Source organism: Mustela nigripes, chromosome 6, assembly GCF_022355385.1.
Source record: "Mustela nigripes isolate SB6536 chromosome 6, MUSNIG.SB6536, whole genome shotgun sequence".
In the NCBI taxonomy this organism is placed as follows: domain Eukaryota; kingdom Metazoa; phylum Chordata; class Mammalia; order Carnivora; family Mustelidae; genus Mustela; species Mustela nigripes.
The window spans coordinates 71,565,964-71,586,797 of NC_081562.1; the positions used below are offsets into that span (position 1 = coordinate 71,565,964).

The following is a 20,834-nucleotide window of genomic DNA, read 5'->3' on the forward strand; positions in this document are numbered from 1 at the left end:
TTATTTGTCAGAGAGAGAGCTCACAAGTTGGCAGAGAAGCAGGTAGAGAGAACAGGGGAAACAGGCTCCCTGTTGAGCAAAGCCCAATGCGGGGCTCGATTCCATGACCCTGAGATCATGACCTGAGCCGAAGGCAGAGGCTTAACCCACTGAGCCACCCAGGTGCCCCTAAATTACTTTATTTTATTTTATTTATTTGACAGAAAGAGAGAGTGAGCACAAGCAGGAGAGCAGCAGGCAGAGGGGGAGAAGCAGGCTTTCCACAGAGTGGGAAGCCTGATGCAGGGCTTGATCTCAGGACTCTGGGATCATGACCTGAGCCAAAGTCAGATGCTTAACTGAGCCACCCAGGCACCCTAAAAATAAAAACATTTTTAAAAGATTATATAACATCTTATTTGAGGCAAGGGGTACCTTAGTACATAGACTTTAGTTCAGGAAATACTTTTAAAAAACTTGTCCTAGGAAAATAATTTTGGGTGTGTTCACAAATCTAAGCACGAGAATGTGTACCACAGAGTTGTTTGTAGCATCAGTAAACTGTAAATATCAAATTCCCATTTCAAGAGGGCATGCACTGATCTCATCTTGCTTAGTGCTATATCTTATTTAGTATCTTGGGTCTCTGGAATTGTATCTGACACATACTAGGTGCTCAATAAATATTTGTTGAATATTTACTCAGAGAATATTTGAATTAATTCATTGGAAAAATGCACAAAAAACAATCCATTGACGGTGGTTTTCTCTGTCTGGAGGAATTATCTGTGATAAATTAATTTTGCCTACTTTTCTAATTTTATTTTTGAAAATTTCTAAAATTAACAGTTTGAAGTTATAAATTTCTAAAATTTAGGAAGTGGTACATTGAAAATTTAAAAGCAACCAGTAATAAAGAGAAGAGAGTTGGCCATCCATGGAGATGAGGCTGAGATTATCTTATAATTATACTGTATTTTCTTCTGAACTTTCTGATAACTCAGACCAAAGGACCAGTAAGATAGCTTTCATTGTTTGATAAGTGGAAGCATACATTTTTATGTAATCAGAAAAAAATCTTCCTGACAAATTCAAGGAAGAAGTTATATAGAAAACAAGACCACAGAAACATAATAGACATTATCTACAACTTCAGTTTTATAGGAAATTAAATGCTATTCCTGATGTAGCTCCTATACTGACCCTCAAAAAAAAAAAAAGCACATATTTGCAATGTAGCTTGGTGAAGGCATTTAGACCGGATAATTAGTTAATTCAGAGACTTCTCAATTTTTAGATAGGTTACAGTTCCAAACGATTTTTTTAAGTCCAAGATGACCAATTTTTAACCTTTTGTACCTCAGTACATTTCTACCAAATAGAGTGTGGGTTTGTTCTTCTACTTTTTGTTGTATATAGCTGATTTGGTACATTTTCTCCAAATGGTTAGGTAGGTGCTGTATTCATTGAAGGATTTTGGGGCAACTAAACCATTTCCTTCATGATCTCATGTCCAGGATTTTTTAGCAGGTCATCCCTCAACACTTGCCACTCACCCTCTGATGGGTGGGTCTGCAGTGGTCTTCAACACAGACAAGCATCTGGCTCATAGCTCTTTTGCATCAGTAGTAGTTAAACCATCGCCTTCGAGTTTTTTCAGAATGCCCTATCATTACCCTAAACTGTCACTGGGTTAGCAGACATTTGGCATATGTGCTGCTTCTTTAGCAATAAATGTCATCATTTCTCACTTCTCCAGTTGTATGCAGTCTTGTTAACCCCTGAGCCCTGAATACATCATAGTACATTTATATGGTCTCTAATTTTCAGCCTCTGCTTATCCTTTATATACCAAAAAAAAAAAAAAAGTCCATTTTATCTATTATTTCTTTCTCTTCTGCCAATTGTTTCTTTATTCGCTCTTTATCAAATGACTCATTTCATCTATACTTGTAATATCCTGTATTTTTTCAATGCTTTCAGTTTTAAAAAAAATCATCTCTACTCTTGTTTCCATTTCCAAGCCTACGCTTCTCCTGACCTGTTGCCATCAACTCTCTCAATACCTCTGTACTTTTCTGTCATGATGGAGGTCAATGATGTTCACAAAACCATTCAAAACTAAGTACAAGTGCAGTGAATGTAGCATCGAGGTGAGGGAAAATGGGTGGGTGTGATGAGAATGCCTGCTTGATTGTTTTCACAGTATGTTGGTGGTAGGCTAAGTTGACACGTTTGACCTGGAAAATATTTGGCTCCATTTGTGACAGGTTATAGGATGGATATTTGAAAATAGTTGCCATATATTTTTTAAAAGATTTTATTCATTTATTTGACAGAGAGATAGAGAGAGCACAAGCAGGGTAAGGGAAAGGAGAGGGAGAAACAGGCTCCCTACTCAGCAGGGAGCCCAGTGTGGGACTCGATCCCAGGACCCTGGGATCATGATCTGAGCTGAAGGTGGTTGCTTAACCAACTGAGCCACCCAGATGCCCTGAAAATAGTTGCTTTATGTAATGTGAATAGCTGACTTGCTCATTGCTTGACTTGATGTAAAGAATCTAGCTCCAAGTAGCAAATGAGTTAACAAACACATCCTTTCATCTCTCTCAAATACCTGTTTCTTAACCACACATTTAATGGGAACTAGATGACAGTCAAAGGTTGTTGGCAACCTGAAATGCTGATCCTCTGTGCTGAGTAAAGAGAGACCCATATGTTTTAGAGATGCAGGTGGCACAGTTAATATTCTGTTTAGAAAATTGAGAATCCCTGGCTGTGTTGTGTTGTGACACAAACTTCCATCCTGTGGAAATGGGTCATAGAGCAAAGCCAGAATTTTCCTCAGAAAAATAAATTTGAGGGGCACCTGGGTGGCTCAGGGGGTTAAGCCTCTGCCTTTGGCTCAGGCCATGATCTCAGGGTCCTGGGATCGAGCCCCGCATGGGGCTCTCTGCTCAGCGAGGAGCCTGCTTCCCCGTGCCCACCCCCACCTCTCTCTGCCTGCCCCTCTGCCTACTTGTGATCTCATTCTCTGTCAAATAAATAAATAAATAAATAAAAAATTGAATCTCTTCCAATACCGGAACCATTACTCACAGAAATAAAAGAAGCGTGAGCCCTAAATCATAGAAAAGATAATTGGGGTCTTGAAAACTTTCAGGACAAGTGCTCCTGTCCTGCATCTAATAGGCAATAAACCTGAGGTGAATTCAGGGAACTTGACTCCTGAACTTCACCCTCTAGAATTCACCACTCCCCTGGTTATCTTAATACTTGTTGATGGAGTTCCCATCTTTTAGAAAGGTCTGTGTAATTTGGAAAACCCACAATGCTTTTCTCATACTTTCATCTCCTCCTTTCCATTTGCTTTGCCTTCCTATAGCGTCTGCTCATCTTTCACAGAAATAATCTCAGACTTAAGTGTCATTACAAAAAGAAAGGATGTTTCTGAAGAGAATTTTTATATATAATACATCATGTCTCGCTTCCTAGCACAATTGAGGAGCTCCATGGACCATGATTACATAAAGAAATCCCTGCTGCTTCCATCCTGCTGTGTAAACCTGTACATTGGAGAAATAACCCAATTTTAAATCAGTGTAATTTGTAATTTGGAGCATTTGCCACTTGCACAAGTTTAAAACTCAGTGGAGTATGGGGGTTTATTTGTGGACTGGTGGCTCTGATCCTAACCTTATTTTCAGAGCCCCATGTTCTCCTGGACAGCTGGTCAGCTGCCATCCGGAGTGGACACACCTGCCCTTTCCTACGCTTCTACCCAAACCTGCCCAAGTGAATTCACTGCATTCCTCCTTTTAGATTTCAGGCCACTGAAAACGTACTCTCCAAATTTGGTGCATATCTGTTTAACTGTTTTGCCACAATCCTGCTAATAGACTAAGAGAGAAACCATTTTATTTTTAAAGATTAAACATATATAACAGGAAAATTTTATTTGTCTTTCCAATCTCTATTTTTTTCAAAAGGGGGGAAAATCCAAAAACAGTATGTGTAATGGTTTTCCCATACCTAAGTATGATGGTAAGTAATTAGAGGGGAGTGCAGCTTGGAGAGCTGAGGTGTGAAATTGCTCTGGATAAGCGAGAGGAGATGTGATGGAGAGGGGATGGCTGGGGCTGATGAGAAGAAAGGATAGGCTTGTGTCTGGGCAGAGATAGGCATCCACCAGAAGATTTATGAAGTTTTGGTGGTGTGCTGACCCTGCCCCCTCCACGACAACTGCTATAAAATCCAGCTGTGTTTGTTCGATTTTGGAATTGGATTTATTCTGGAGGATCTGTGTTTGATGCCATAAGAAGTTTGGTGGTGCAGGTAAAAACCACATTTACACAGCCCTGCATGATCCCCTCCAGCTGACGTGGCTCCCCCATGCTCTCTTTATTAGAACTTCACTGGTTTCCTCCATGGTTTTGAACACACCAGGTAGACTCCTGCCTGAGGGACTTCACACTTGCTGGTGACTCTACCTGAACGCTCTTCTCCTGTAGAACCACGTAGCTTACATCCTCCCCTCCTTCTGGTCTTCACTCAGTTGTCCGCTAACACCATGAGGACTTACTTAGCCCCCTGTTGAAAACTACACCCCTTGCCCTCAAACCTCATCTTTTATCTTGTTTGTCTGGCTTCTCCATTAGAATTTAAGAGGGCAAGGTATTCCCCGTCCCCTTTCCCCAGTCTTTCTCTAGTGCCTAGAATAATATGGGACACATAGAAAGTGCTCAATGAATATTTATTGAGCGAATCAAATAATAACTGCTGTTCAAAGGAACCCAGTTACTTCCTGCTACCAAAACAGCCAACGGGCGATTCTCAAAGGATAATATTAGACTCCTTCTATCTATATAGACAGGTAAGCATAGATAGGAAGATTGAAGACAAGCATTCATTGAAATCCTTCCTAGAAAAAAATTTGGTGTTTTAATTCAAATAATGATGTGTAAATGTAGTGCATTACAAAACAAACATGTACTAGGCAAAACTGGATCATCCTTGAAATATATATGTTCTAAAAGTTCCTCCTTTAAGTCTGTTCTTCCTGTTTTAGAGAAATGCAAATTACACATGACAGTAATCTACCTTTCTTTGGAACACTTTTCTTAGGCAGTTATTTCAAATGGGAAGAATAAAATGCTGCTAAATAAAAGATTACTTGCTGTCTTGAGTAGTACACAAGAGCTGTTTTTCTCTGTTTTTGTCATCCTGGCAAATTGTCTAGAAGATTAATCTTTGAAGAGACTTTTTATTATATCCATAGAAAACATTATTTTAAGCAATAATCTAATGAAAGTACTTCTCCACACCATTCAAGACAATTTTATAGAAAAATAAGATGAATATAAATCTCTAAGTATTGAACTGTGTATTTTGAATCTCTTGGGTCAATGATGTCAGCTCTTACAGGGGCTCACACTGTGAACAGAAGGTATTGCCTTTGTCCCAGAGAACGGCCTGTCACTGCTTGTTTTCCCTCTCCTGCTGTGTTGCTGGTTCACAGCGACTGCTGCAAGTTCTCGTTCTATATCCTGGACACTGAGTCACAGTAACTCCCGACTTTTAAGCTTGCTTCAAAACCCATCATTTAAGGTCAAGATTCCTTTAAGTTAGGAGGAGAAATCACTATGTTGGCTCAAACCCTACCTCCCATAATCTTGGTGAACTCTGCCATAAGAAATATCTCTGATTTCTCTGTAGGCCGCCAAATTGTTCACTTAAAGAAAAGCCCTCTTTGATTTGAAGCTATCTATTTAGCTTCTAGTCTTTTTTTTTTAAATTTTATTTATTTATTTGACAGAGATCACAAGCAGGTGGAGAGGCAGGCAGAGAGAGAGGGGAGGAAGCAGCCCCCCCCACCCCCCCGCTAAGCAGAGAGCCCGATGTGGGGCTCCATCCCAGGGCCCTGAGATCATGACCTGAGTCGAAGGCAGAGACTTTAACCCACTGAGCTACCCAGGCACCTCTAGCTTCTTAATAGAGTGAACGTGTATAGTTTATTACCCAAATAGTGACATGTTTAGAAATGAAAGGGAGGTGACTATTAATATATCTGGAAAACAATCATAGCCTAGGATTGTATGAGGCAAGCTGAGCATTGTGGTTCCTAACTATGAGGGAAAGTGAAATGAATACTTAGTGCAACCATGATATGTGCTAAGTGCCCTTGCACATGTGCGTGCTCTCTCTCTATATATATATACATGTGAGATATATATATATATATCTCCATATATATATATGTGAGATATTATACATATCTATACATGTATATATGCATATTTAATATACATATATGTATAATACATGTAATATACATGTATTACATATACATATACACATGTATAGATATGTATAATATCTCACTTTCTTTTTTTTTTTTTTAAAGATTTTATTTATTTATTTGACAGAGAGATCACAAGTAGGCAGAGAGGCAGGCAGAGAGAGAGAGAGAGAGAGAGGAGGAAGCAGGCTCCCCGCTGAGCAGAGAGCCTGACGTGGGACTCGATCCCAGGACCTTGAGATCATGACCTGAGCCGAAGGCAGCGGCTTAACCCACTGAGCCACCCAGGTGCCCCTAATATCTCACTTTCAAAGCTATCCTCTGATGTGCATCTTGGGCACATTTTCAACCGTGGATCTGAGGCTCTGTGACATTAACTCAAAGAGTTAACATATAATAGTGTACAAGGAATTTTAGGAACTCGATTCAGGAGAGTTTCCAATAAGGACTATTGATTTAGTTGTCTGGAGGAGATGCATTAGATATATTTTTGGCCACAAGCCAGATGTTGAAATCAATAATTGACTGAAGTCAGATATCGCTAGAATAGAAAGAACTTTTCGAAGACAAGATTAAATCTGAAACCTTATCAAATATTTTAAAAGTCAGATTTTGAAAGTTTGACGCTATGGTGGAGGAAACAGACTTTATCAGCACCATCAACTGGTGGGCCACCCCTGTGGTGTCCATGCAGCGGATCAGTGATCACAAAGGGACACTTACTATAATCAGACTAACGTTTAGTGCACAGTATAAGGAACCTGGGATTCACCACTCAGCAAGTCTCTGAAATCTTGGACCTGTTGTTACTGAGAAATGTTTACCAGTCTACAGCAGTTATTTTGACAAGCTTTTGTGTTTTGGGTCTCCGTAGACTAAAACCATAAGGAATTGACTTCAGTTTGAATTTTGGTTAGTGAGAACAAAATGCAATTTGAGATTTTCTTTTTCTCTAACATTTTCTTCTTTTCTTCCTACTTGCTAATTTTTCATTCAGTCAATGTTTATTAAGCACCTGTTCAGTGTATCAGCCATTGTTTCAGGAGATGGAGACACAGTAGTGACGAGAAGACAAAAGTCTCTCTCCTCATGGGGTTTACATTCTGGGACTTCAGGAGACAGACAATAAGCAAGACTTGAAACATACAGCATATAAATAGTGTTATGTACTGTAGAGAAGCATAAAGCAGGTAAGGGAGATGTGAAGAATTCTCTACTATGACTGGGTCATGATGATTTCTCATGATGTTAGTTTTGGGAATTTTTCTTTCTTATGGATTTTTTAAGGGGCAAACTTGGCATATAATTCCTCATGATAAGATATGAAGAGTTTCCAACTAAGACTTTTTTTCTTGAGCAACTCATTGTCTTAATGGAATTAAGTAACTGAAAATTATATGTAGCTCCTAAAGTTCAGCTTGTTTAATATTTCGAATGTTAACACATCAACTAATTCTACAAAGATTTAAATTATCATGTAATCTCAACCCTGTTATTCTGCCTTACATTATTATTTAAAACTTAATCAATATTTGTTGGCAGAAAAATGATATAGTATTTTTCCCAAAGTTATCTTCCAAACGCACTCTTCTCTTAACATAGCCTTTTGCTGACAATTTGTTCTCCTATGCAGTCAATAATTCTTCATAATTCAAAAGTACATAAAATTAATAAATTTCACAATAAATTTATTATCAGCATTTTATTCTTCCAGAGATACATTTAAACTTCCTCTGACTGACAGAATTTCAATATATAAAACAGATAAAGAGATTTTCCCTCTGGTTATTTCTAAATTGCTCATCAGAATTTTATTTTGTTTTTACATTTTTATTTGAGTATAGTTGACATGCAGTGTTACATCAGATTGGTTTCAGGTGTACAAAATAGTGATTCAGCAACTCTAGAGTTAGGCTGTCCCCGTCACAAGTAGCTCTCCTCTGTCTCCATACAGTGCTGTTATGATACCATTGATTCTATTCTCTGTGCTGTACCTTTTGCTTACAAGATTTTAAAGTTGCATATTTAGTTAAAACCCTAAACTCTGACAACATTCCCTGTGTGTGTTGCTCACAACAATACCCTGTTTAGATATGATGGTGATGTGAATTTTTACACAAGCTCTTGTCACGCACCCATTCAGGGACACCGAAGTGACATTGAATTGGCCGTTTGGCTATTCGACTCCTTAGCCTTCCAGTAGCTGGGTATGAAGCTGAAGTAGAATAGCAGCTTTTGGCCAAAGGTGAAACAGCAGTAGAGCTCCCCATCACCCCTGCTTTCCCAAATAGTCATTCCTTGGAAGCGGCCCAGTAGGCACAGCTATTGGAGCAACAGCTTCCCAGCCTTCTTCATCTCTGGTAACTAAAATGTTGAGCATGGAATCTGAGAGAGTCTCAGAAGGTTCATTTTGATACGGGACATTATTAACTGAATGGGTGGATTTTCATCCTTATTTGCCTGTTTAGTTTCCCAGAACCTTAGTCTTCCTTGTCGGTGGACACCATCACACACAGGTGGTTCTCTTGGCTTAGTTGGTATGCATGGCTTTCATTAGAAGGGGGTGATAACCTGAGTGAGTTTTTAGTAAGTAACTCCCAGGCTCCGTATTTACCTTCTCTGTGCAACTGTGGCATCATTTGATAGGAACTCTGCTGAAGCTTGAATTTGAATAATAAAAAGTATTTAAATTTTGGCTCCACTACTCAATTTACACTCATCTGAAACGTCATAATCTGCAAATTTAAACTTGAATAGAAAGGGATTTACTTTTGCTTTTTTGACGCTGTGATTTTATTGTCTGCTGCAAAGAAGCAAATAATAGGCGACATCAGGGTAAAGCATGAGAAAGGGGAGGGGGACCAAACTGACAAAAATGCTAAGAGCTGGTATATGTCATCTCTCCGGGATCCCCGACAGGTTGGATGGAGGTAATGTTCAATAGTCAGCTGTCAACAATTTCTTAGTATTTGTGTTGTGTATTCTGATGAAGGGATGAGTCTTCCTGTCTCATACCCCTGTAGCAGCTTCCCTGCCTCAGATGGCTTGCGTCCTTCTCTTTCCTGCCAGCTCCTCCCAGGCTGCAGACCTCAGAGCAGGAAACCCTTCCTGAAACCCAGAGTGTGACTTCATGCCCTCCTCTTTCTGAGCAACTGCAGCTGTCTGTGCACATCTGTCATGGCGCTGGCCCCACCCTCCAGCCTTCCTAAGTAGTGACTTGCTTGTTGGTTGCCCACCTCTTGAGCACGTTTTCTGAAGACAGGTCTGTTTAATTCAGTTTTCTATCCCAAGCACCTCACATAGTGTTCGGTGAGAACTCTGTGAAAATCATGACTGCTGCTTCTACTGTGGCTACTATGACTACTGCTGGTGGTACTATTCCTACCGCTGTTGTTCCTGTGGCCAGTGTAGCTGGTGAGCTAGCGGCACCCTCCCAGGCACTCCTCCTGAAAGGAGTGCACACATTTCACACTTTCTGATCCTCTTCTGGAGAGGGGCATGGCAAGAGATGAGGAGGAGGCATTCTGGGAGGAGGGAAAGGTTTGAGAGTTATGATAGGAAAAGTACTCTCATCTTGCAAATGGTGATAAGATTATTACAAATTTGCTATAGTTCTTGGATTTTTAAAAAAATATTTGTACGCATGGGACACTTTCCGTTGAGTATTTGGCTTTCCCACTAAAGTCTGATTGCTCAGACCATGGTGATGCCATAGGAAGAGATGTAGATTTGAGTCCATCTAACACACATTTTATTAATAATTATACAAACACTTATTAACCTAATGAACTTGAGCAAGTCTCTTGGCCTGAGCTTCAGTTGCATTATAGGTTTATAATGTAATGAACTCAGTTTTTTGAGGATGAAAAGACGAAATGAATGTGAAAGGATATATAAGCAGCCAGGCTCTAAACAAAAGGAGGTGTCATTATATGGCCATGGCCAGTTTTTCCTCTGAATTTCCAGTAGCACTTTGTACTGAATGGCAAATTTAGCTTGGTTTGGAGGTGAGAGCTATGGTCTGGTTGGAAGTACTGACGTGAGATTTTTTTTAAAAAAGGCAAAAAACTGGGAGCAAAGCCATGCCCCACCACTTCAATAGCTATGTGACCCATGATAAGTTTCTGAAAAAAGAATCTTAAAGCAATTTAGCTCTAAGGTCTTTCACTGTGAAGATCAAGTGGAAAAATATCTCTAAAGGCACTGGGTACAGTGCAAGTGCTTGGCTATTGTTTAGAAAGCATTCCTTCAGGGCAGAGAATGGTAAAGGTGAATCAAAAAGGTTCTGAACAGGCAGCACGCAGAGGAAAAAGCCTAACTCGAACTGGTGTGACCTGAGTAAGTCCTGGAATGACCCTAATTCCATTTCCTCAGATACAAAGCAGGGGTAATAATAATAATTGTTTCTTAATTATATCTTAGGGTTATTGTAAAAATGAAAAGTGGTAAAATATCACCAGGCCTGTAATAGTGACTCAAAAATTTATTCATACCTATGATAATTCTCTTTATTTCTAAAGATAGTCTTTTTTAAATAATAGGTTTTATTTATTTATTTGACTGGCGGGGGGTGCATAAGCAGATGGAAGGCAGAGGGAGAACCAGACTCCTTGCTGAGCAGGGAGCCCAATGCAGGACTTGATCTCCAGACTCCAGGATCATGACGTGAATGGAAGGTTGACGCTTAATGGACTGAACCACTCAAGCCCCTGCCCAGAGTGGTCTTAAGCCGTGTCTAATTTTATGTTATGGAATATAGTGTCTAGGATACTCTTTTGACAAAATGCAGGCAAGTCACTGTGTAACTTGACTGCCTCCATTTCAGGCCACCTATTAGGTGATGAAACACTGATGATTAATGAAGATGGAGGAGTAGAGGAAGGAGGCACAGCTGGTAAGAGATGGAATGATGATGTCAGAGCAAGAAGTGATGAAAATTCTAAATTCTAGTAACTTTTTTTTTTTTTTTGTAAGTAGGCTCCATGCCCAGCACAGAGCCCAATGCAGAGCTTGTACTCACAACCCTGAGATCAAGACCTGAGCTGAGATCCATAGTCAGATGCTTAACCAACTGAACCGTTCAGGCAACCCACAAATTCTAGCAAATTTGATAAGATGAAGGCTTTCTTCCTGAGCCCCTCTCCCCCATCCTTTCTATGGAAACCCTTGTAAAGAGGAAGTGAACTAGAGCATGCTGGGAAAAGCACCGTGTGGTGGGGAGAGTGTCAGGGCCCTTGGCTGAGGGGGGGACCCCCGACACTGACACGGTGTATTCACTTCTACAGCAAAGTGGGACTATGTAGTAATGACATGTATTGAAATTGTACTGTGTGTGCCACCTGAACATTTTTAGTGAATTCTCAAAGACAATGTCTGAGGCCAGTTGTGAAGCTGGGATGTTCCCCAGTTATGGAGTTAGTAGGTGGCAGAGCCAGGATTTGAACTGAAGTACTCCCATCACCTTCCCCTTTCAGCTTTAAGCTTCTACACTATGGTGGCCAAAGATGTCTGAGCAAGCAGGTCTGTGGGGGCACCACTCAGAAGTGGTTTACGTTAGCAGTGTATTTCATTGGTCCTTCTAAAGGTGGGGCTGGGGAATAAGCTCTTTTACTCCTGAGAGCACAGGGAATAAACAGAGTTGGTTTATGACAGATTTTTAAATTGAGAAGAATGTAAATATTGGCTTGTAAACTAGTGACAGGGCTTCCACTGAGGGTCAAGCAGAAGAGCCAGCCACCTGCGAACTAGCCCAGAGGAGTGAGGTGACCCAGGAGACCCTGGTATGTCAGATGCTAAAGGACTGGGGATCCCTTCTCAGGGGTCATGGTGCTGAACTGTGCCCAGTATTGCTTTGCTAAGAGGTCAGACCAAGTAAGAACCAAAAGCCCCATGAGATTTACCACTTAGAACACAGAAGGCTTCGCTGGTGTTTGAAATCACATCGCTCATCTCATTCTATTTCTATTTAGAAGGATTTTCCCCAGGTGTTGTTCCTTAATTTTGTCCCCAGTTTTGGGAGGCATGTCTTCTTTTGGGCCACTTTGTGCATCCCCTACTTCCTACATGTAAAAGTGCCTGGTCATTGAATTTATCCCCCTGATTGTTAAATCACCATAAAGATACATTTCTGCTGCAGCTGCATAGCTCAACGTCTCCAGAAGACTCTCCAATCTTTTCTGGGCCTGGAGGTTTCAGTCAATCAACAAATCTGCAATTATAATGATCATGTTTGCCTTCAGACACATTTTAGCTGCATCTGAGAGCTAAAGTATTTTTTTTAACTTTTTTTTTTATTAAAAAAGATTCTAGTCATGCATTTTGAGGGCTGGAAGAGTGAATTAATAGTAGTTTAATAACCGTGGAGACACAGATGCTTGTGTGAGCCGGCACTGAGGTAAGGCTGCACATCTCGGTAGGAATGACAAGTGAATGAGTCTGCCGCTCCCTTAACCTGCTGTTCTTTTCTCTCTCTATTTTCTCTCCTAGGAAACAGATGGAAGACTGCTGTGACCCCGCCCATCTCTTTGCTATGACTAAAATGAATTCCCCCATGGGGAAGAGCATGTGGTATGATGGGGAGTTTTTATACTCATTCACCATTGACAATTCAACTTATTCTCTCTTCCCCCAGGTTAGTAGAGTTTGTTGTTGCCTTGCTGTATAGTTTCCCATGTATCTTGACATCATAGGGAAAAGATAATTGAGTTTGCCTAACAATTCAGATCTCCTCCTTTTCATCTCCTTTCTTCTCTTCTTCATTATAAATGTTTTTCTTTATAGCTGTCACCTTTTTTGAAGAAATCACATAATGTTTCCATGCAGGGGCCAAAGTAATAGTTTTCTTAGCACTTCTGATTATGAGACTGAAGGAAGCAAGGTCAGGAATTGTGGAATTCTAGTGTTTCAAGGTTGGCTATGGAATGATCTTGAAGATTTGCAGTACTGGAATGTTTTCTTAGGACGGGTGTTCTAGAGGACTGGGAACCATATGGTTAGAAGTTTGCTTCTTAGAGCTCTTGGATCTTAATCCTGTGGTCAGACACTGCTCTTAAGTGGTGGAGTGGCGAATATGGAGGGAATGAATTCCATCATTTTTGAAGTGGTCTAAATGAAGCCTTGGTTACTTATAGTTTTTCTTCTGGGTTTCCTGAGCAATGAAATAAAATGTTTTACTAAAATATATGCAGTGAAAGGGAAAAATAGAGAAATTGTTATTTCCAGGGAGCCCAGGTTGGAGAGGGGGGTGGTTCTTAGGTGAAACTGCCCTTAGGAAGAAATGGAGAAATGAAGATTAGCCTCCCCAAGTCTTCAAGCCGCTCCTGGTTTGGCCAGATGATTGGGCAGAAAGGGAATTCACAGTTAAGAGTTGGAAAACAGAGCCGGGCCTTTCGTGTGTCCGTGTTAATAGGCAGGGGGCTTCAAAGGAGGGACCTAATCAAGCTGAGGCACAGGCTCTGCCAAATCCAAAGACACACTCTGTGAACTAGCCCATCTCTGCTAGTTCATCTCTAGATATTTTAGTTGAGCTTCATGATCTTAGTGTGTAATGATTTTTTAAAAAATTTATTTTATTTATTTTTAAAAAAAGATTTTATTTATTTATTCGACAGAGAGAGAGAGATCACAAGTAGGCATTGAGGCAGGCAGAGAGAGAGGGGGAAGCAGGCTCCCCCCTGAGCAGAGAGCCCGATGTGGGGCTTGATCCCAGGACCCTGAGATTATGACCTGAGCCGAAGGCAGAGGCTTAACCCACTGAGCCACCCAAGCGCCCTCCAAAATTTTTTATTTTAAGGTAGTGAAATAGAAGGTTGAATTCCTGGCCATCATCCATGTGTTTTCTCTCTCTTCTCCATTTGCCCCTGAGAGGCTTCTCAGTGTCAAAGGAAATGACTAAGAGCCATAAAATGTGAGACTGAATTTCTTCTCCATTTCTTACTAACTGAATGCCCTGCTAAGTCACCCAGCTCTTTTGAGACTCGGCTTTCTCATCTGTACAGTGGCAAGAGCAGTACTTGTCCTTCCACCTCACGGAGCAGTGGTCAGGATGGATGTGAATAATGCATGTCCATGGTCTTTGAAGACATGAAGCATGTTGTAAATGTCGTGGTTCATATATTGCATCTTCAGACTGAGGAATGAAGGAGATAATTGCATTAGTCAGGGTTTAAGGCAGGGAACAGAAATCTTCCTAGGTATTTTTAGAAGAAAGATACTTCTTATTGGGAATTAGGTACTTAAAAGAGCCTTAGAAGAATGGAGAAGTGAGAGTCAAGAGTGGCTCCTGGAATTACTAAGTTCAAGACTTTACTGCCATAACTGTGGTTAAGAGATTAGAAAGCCCCAGCTGCCACTGCCATTAACATGGTCACAACTGCCTGTGACAGGAACAGGGTTGGGAAGATGGGTTCCAATTTATCTTCTTCTAAATCACCCTCAAGTGCATCTAACGGCCCAGATTAATTTGCGTCTGGAACATTAGTTGCAGAGAAGTCCAGGAGAGGCAGTTTTTAAAACAATCAGGCTTCAGCAGGAAGCTAGAAAAGAGATGGAATGGAGGGTAAACGAGCCAATCCCCAGTATCCTTTATGTACAAAACCTGATGTCAACTTGCTATGAATGAAGAAGAGATAAGGAAGCAATCTTCTTTAAAGCTCATCAAATAGAAAAATTTTAAAAGAAATCCAAAATAGTCTTTTTATACATGAGGGTTTTCAGTCATCCCAACTGACTTCTAACATCGTGCTAGCAAATAGATTTGAAGAAAAGAGATGATTAAAGAAATACAAACTAGCCTCCCATCTTATCTGTCAGTTGCAGCAGTAAGATAGCAGGAAACATTTCCTTTTTAAAGTGTGTGCACATGAATTCTGTACTTCTTTGTGCTGGTTGTAAGACCAAGGAACCGTCCCTGAATAATAAGGAAAAATGGTTTTTCTTAGGAAGCAGAAGTCATTACATCATTGTGTGTGTGCACAGTAATGACAAAGAGCTAAACCAATTCAACGAATAGATTTTTTTTTAAAGTTACACGTGTATTTTTCTGCTGAGATTCTGAAATGACTAATTTGTAGAAATCCCAGAAAACCAGTGTGCAATAAAAAGGATGGTATATATCCCTGTGCCCTCACTCCATTATTATTCCTTTGTGCAATATTCCTATTTTGATATCAGGAAGCTAAGTTTCCAGTTAATTGATATGCTTCATTCAGATTCCTGTGGGAAGAAAGTTGTATGTGCTAGTGAGGCAGAAATGCAGCTGAATGGGTTAGGCTCAATGCTGTTGGTTGAACAAAGCATCCCTTCTTTCCCTGAATTTTAGCAAAATAATGCCAAATCACTCATGCTCTAACTCAGATGTATAATTCTATGCCCCATTTTAAATTATGTATTCTAACATGTTAATCTTGATTTTTATTACACGTTCCCCCTACATGCTCAATATATGTTAGCTATCATCATTATTGTTACTCCGTACCTTTATCCACTGTTTTTTTCTTGCTCCTGGAGTCGTTGCCAAGAAGCAATACAAGATCCTCTATGTATTGTGGAAATGTAGCAGGCCCTGAATCAGGGCTGGAGGGTCCAAGGAGGGTCCCCTGGAGAGCCAGTGTGCGTTTGTTTGTTTGTTTGTTTGTCTTAAATAGATTTTATTTATTTATTTGATAGAGAGAGAGCATAAGTAGGGGGAATGGCAGACAGAGGGGGAGAGAGAAACAGGCTTCCTGCTGAGCAAAGAGCCCGACATGGGACTCGATGCCAGGACCCTGGGATCATGACCTGAGCTGAAGGCTTGAGTCTTGGGTCACTTAACCAACTGAGGCACTCAGACACCCCACCAGTGTTCTTTGAGATGCGACAGTGAATCTCCTTAATTATAATATTCTTCCTTTCTTTTCTTTTCATTTTCCTTTCCTTTTTTCTTTTTTCTCTTTCTTTTCTTCCTTCCTTCCTCTCTTCCCTCCCTACCCCTTCCCCACTTCCTCCCTTCCTTCCCGTTATAGTTTCTTATTTGGACCTCCCATAACTTCCCATAGTGTTATTATCAAATTCATTCAGTTCTGCCTCATATACAGTTAGCTGCCTCACTGCATATCCACAGGTTACAGTTTTCCGAGAGTCATTATCTGCTGATCTCAATACCATCTTGTGAGCTTTTGAGGAACAAGGGTATTTTTTCTGTGTTGGGCCTAACGCAGGGCTTCCCACTTGATAGAGATACTAATTTTTAGCTGCTGGTGTTTGCCTAGGGCTTCCTATCTTTGTCCTCCCCGGGGGAATCCCCTGATGTGCCCTTGCTTGAACAGTTGGAGACCAAGCAGGATGTTTTGATGCAGCTATTTCCAAGTGGTGCTATACATGTATTTTCGTTAAGTATTAGTTGAATATTATGAGGCTTAAAGGGCTAAAGTTTCACCTTTACATAGATTTTTCTAGAATATACAGTGTGTGTGTGAGTATGTGTGTGGAGGGGTTGTGACGGTGAGTGTTCCTGCTTTGAGAACACTCCCATCCTCTGCGTCCCCACTTCCTTCCTGCTTCGCCAAAGACTGTCCCTTTTAAGCTTGCCTGGTCCCATGTGTGCAGCTATTACCTAAATAAATACTATTTTGACCTAAAACATATCCATGCCCAGAAAAAGCATAAATTTCCTTGGAAATGAGCAAGGGAGCAGCAGGAATGTTAGAAACCACAACTGTGCAGTTATAATCTGAAAAATATTTCCTTTTGGTGTAATAAAAACACGGTCAGCTCACTATTCACTTATGTTGTGCTGAATAGTCATGTGATATAAATCAGAAGCCAGACTAGCCATTTTTTCTCCGAATATTCACCCAAGGCCATTTGTAAAGAATCACAAAGCATCATTAATGCACCGCAGACATATTTCCAGCTCCTCTGTTTGCCATAAGCTCTCTGACGTGTTCCACTTGGCCTAGACTCGCATTGCCCTTGGCCTGTGGGAAACCCAGAAAGACATTCTGAAGTAGTTTTGTCTAAATGGCTTTGTTAAAATGAAAATACACATTTTTTTTTCCTTTCACAGTCATGTGCTTAATAGAATCTTCTGAGCCTCTGGATATCCCTGAGTCTCACAGCAATTTTTTTCTCCTTGCTAATGAAATTTGGATTATACTATATAATCTGCAGCATTTGGTAACTTGTTTTTCTGCTTATCAATATTATTATGATAATTTTTCCAATCATGTACCTTTTTGACTAGGAAGAAACTAAGGGGACTGATGTTTGGTGGACATAGATCTTTGCCAAATCTGTGTTAGGTTCATGTTGTCAGGCTTATGTTTACCTCCTTTATAACAGAAACTTGGCACAGAGGCTTAATGGAATAGGCAGTTATTTATCTCCCAAAAGGGAGAACTAGCAGGTGGGTAGTTGAGGGTCAGGTGATGGCTACACAGTGCCATCAAGCTCCCAGGCTCCTATCTCGATGCTTGAATGCCCTTAGTTGATGGCCACAGGACCTTCCAGGTTCTGTCCAGGATCCCGTTGGGAGGAAGAAGGAAAGAGAAGAGGGAATATGGAATATATCCTGCTGATGTGTCAGCGGTCAGGATTCAGTCATATGGGCATGTCTAGGTGCAAAAGGAAGTTGTGAATTGCGGTATTTCAGCTCTCAGCAAATGCCCTCTATGTGCTGACCTGTCGATCTCAGCTTCTTCTCATGTTATCTTATGCTATCATTACAGCAACTCCATATGGATGTTCTTATTGTCTTCATTTCATGGATGAAACAGACCAAGAAGATTTAATAATCTTACTCAAGGTTCTAGAGCTGGCAACTGGAAGGGCTGTTATCTGAAACCTGGCCTGTCTGATATCAAAGCTTCCATTGTTTATTATCTTGCTTTTTTAAAAAATATTTTATTTATTTATTTGACAGAGAGAGAGATCACAAGTAGGCAGAGAGGCAGGCAGAGGGATGGGGGGCGGGAGGCAGGCTCCCTGCTGAGCAGAGAGCCTGACTTCGGCTAATCCCAGGACCCTGGGATCATGACCTGAGCCGAAGGCAGAGGATTAACCCACTGAGTCACCCAGGTGCCCCTGTTTTTATTTTCTTAAAAAGACATTGGTTCTGGTGGAGTAGTTGTTCATTCTTATCACTCAGTCACCTTGAAACCACTTAAAGGCATTTCACTTCCATTATAGGAGTATCCCTAGAAGAAATGGAGAAGTTTCGTTCACAGATATTTTGGAGAAAAAAAATAAAGTGTAGTTATGCAAGTTGTAAGGTCCCATACCAAACTGTAGCGTCCCTTTGAAACTGGTTTCCAGTATGGCGCTGTAGTTTCCCTTTGACTTTGAGCTCCCTAGCAGTCCATAATGAAAGAAGGAGTAAGACCAGTTACATTATATTGATTTCTATTAACTGGGTTCCTGGGCGCAATTTCAACTTGTGTGTGGAGGCTTCCCCACTTTACCAAGCAATTCTTAGACACCAGCTGGATGTCCTCCGATTCAACTCCATTCTGACGCTCTACCTGGTGATAGCATCACGTTCCATAGACAAAAGTCTCAGTCCCACAAGACCACCCTCTACTTCAGACCCTAGTTGCTAAGTCCAAGTTGTTAATCTGTGCTTCTGATTGAATCGCTACAGATCAGAGTGTCCCATGACCTCTCCTTCAGTTTGATTAATTTGTTAGAACAGTTCACAGAATTCAGAAAATCCACTTACTCACTATAGTACTGATTTACTACGAAGGATATTAAAGGGTACAATCAACTGCCACATGAAAACAGGGCGGTGTCCCAGACAAAGGGTATTCTGTTCTTCTGACACTTGGGGCCCAACATGGTGGCAGGTGGAAGTGTTCGAGTCCATCAACATGAAAGCTCTCCGAACCCAATCCTTTTGGGGTTTCATGGAGGCTTCATTACACAGGCACGATGAGATGAAATGATTGACCACTGGTGATTGATCCAACCTCCAGCCCCTTTCCGCTTCCGGGGGTGGGACTGAAAGTTCCAGTCCTCTATTCATGGTTTGTTGTCTGGCAGCCACCCCCACCCTTAGGTGCTTTCCAAAAGTCACCTTATTAACACAGACCTCGTTGTGGTGGAAAGGGCCTTGTTATGAATAACAAGACTTCCATTTCATCTTTATAATTCTGATGGGTTTTCAGGAACTGAGGGCAAGAGACCAAATATGATAATAGGTGCTATCAGGGCTCTTAGCATTCAGGGGATTCCAAGGATTTGGGGAGGTGTGAGACAGGAACTATGGACGAAGACCAGATATATATGAGAAATGTTTTTTGGTCATCTGAATGATGAAATATATATATTTCTTATAAGTCACAATATTGCATCTCTAATAGAGAACTCCACGTTCTCAAAGGGAAGCAAGTTATACTTTGCACATTGCTGCTTTATTATAGGAATCCAGAACATGATCCCACTACCATTAAATAATTCAGGTCATTTACTCTATTGCTCTTGGCCAAGTGCCAATGTTAGAGAACTGCGTAGGGAATGGAATTTAAAGATCGAGGTTTTAGACCTGTCCTTCGTATGATGACATTTGTGATTCCAGACAAGTCATATACCAGTTATCAGCCTGAATTTTATTCGAGTCAGGATTAACAATCCCTGGTCTGTGTATTTCAGTGTTATGATGAGAAACAGTTAAAATGAGATTATGGAAGTAAAAGTGCTTTGTAACGAAGGCGCTATACAGACATCTAATACTCTCACTGTTATTATCTGCTAAAGCTTTTATGGCATGCAAACGTCTCTTTCACGTTTTGGTAGTACTAGAAACCAGTGGGGGGAAAACACTACTAGAAAAGGAATGAAGTTAATTTTCCAGTCCGTTGAGTAGTAAGAAGAGATAAATCTGTTGAGTCGGGGACTTAGGGAAACATAAAGCAGTAATGGAGAATGCTACAGACTTTGCCACTTGTACTTCATGTCATTATAGTTGGGTAATAATTATGATAAACTGAAAGTGCAGTGTGAGAGAAGTTATTAATTTTTAGGGAATTAAGATCGTATATCTAAATGAATTCATATTTGGTGTTCTTGAAATTGCTATGTAACTGAGGAGATGAGGAGAGTGATGGCCACAGGATGTCACAGTATCTGTTACCTTCGTAGGAAAGGAAAGCAAATGTTTAGAAGTGGGGTAGTACATGGAACTGCCCCACAGTGGAACTGAAGGTAAATGCTAAGGTTTCTTCTTTTGCAAATAGAGAAATAATTACAAATTAAGACCTTTCTTTAGTGAACATTCACAGGTTTTCTATGGTTGAGAACAAAATGAAAATTAAATGTAAGGAATGCTCTATTGTACCAAGATGCAGACCTTTCTAAAATATTTGACAGTGTGTAAAATTTAGTACAAAGACTGATTATGGCTCAGCCTTCTGGATTCCTGGGAACAATTGAAAAGGATGCATGATGCCAATTACCACTGAGTCCAATCTCATTCTGTAGTGTGATGGGAATGATAACTTTCTTCAGGAGGTGTTAATGTTCCATATAACATTTTCTTTTTAGGTTTGGTGACATGACAAGGTTTTCCTGTAGAAAAAGTTTG

General features: G+C 40.5%; 1 protein-coding gene across 1 annotated transcript in view; it reads left to right on the plus strand.

Annotated features, from left to right (window-relative positions):
- ST8SIA1 (ST8 alpha-N-acetyl-neuraminide alpha-2,8-sialyltransferase 1) overlaps positions 1-20,834 on the plus strand; it is a 156,465-nt gene that overhangs the window by 37,699 nt on the left and 97,932 nt on the right. The window contains exon 2 of the mRNA XM_059402833.1: positions 12,764-12,908. Within this exon, the coding sequence (XP_059258816.1) occupies positions 12,764-12,908 (145 nt within the window). The remainder of the gene's footprint in view (positions 1-12,763; positions 12,909-20,834) is intronic.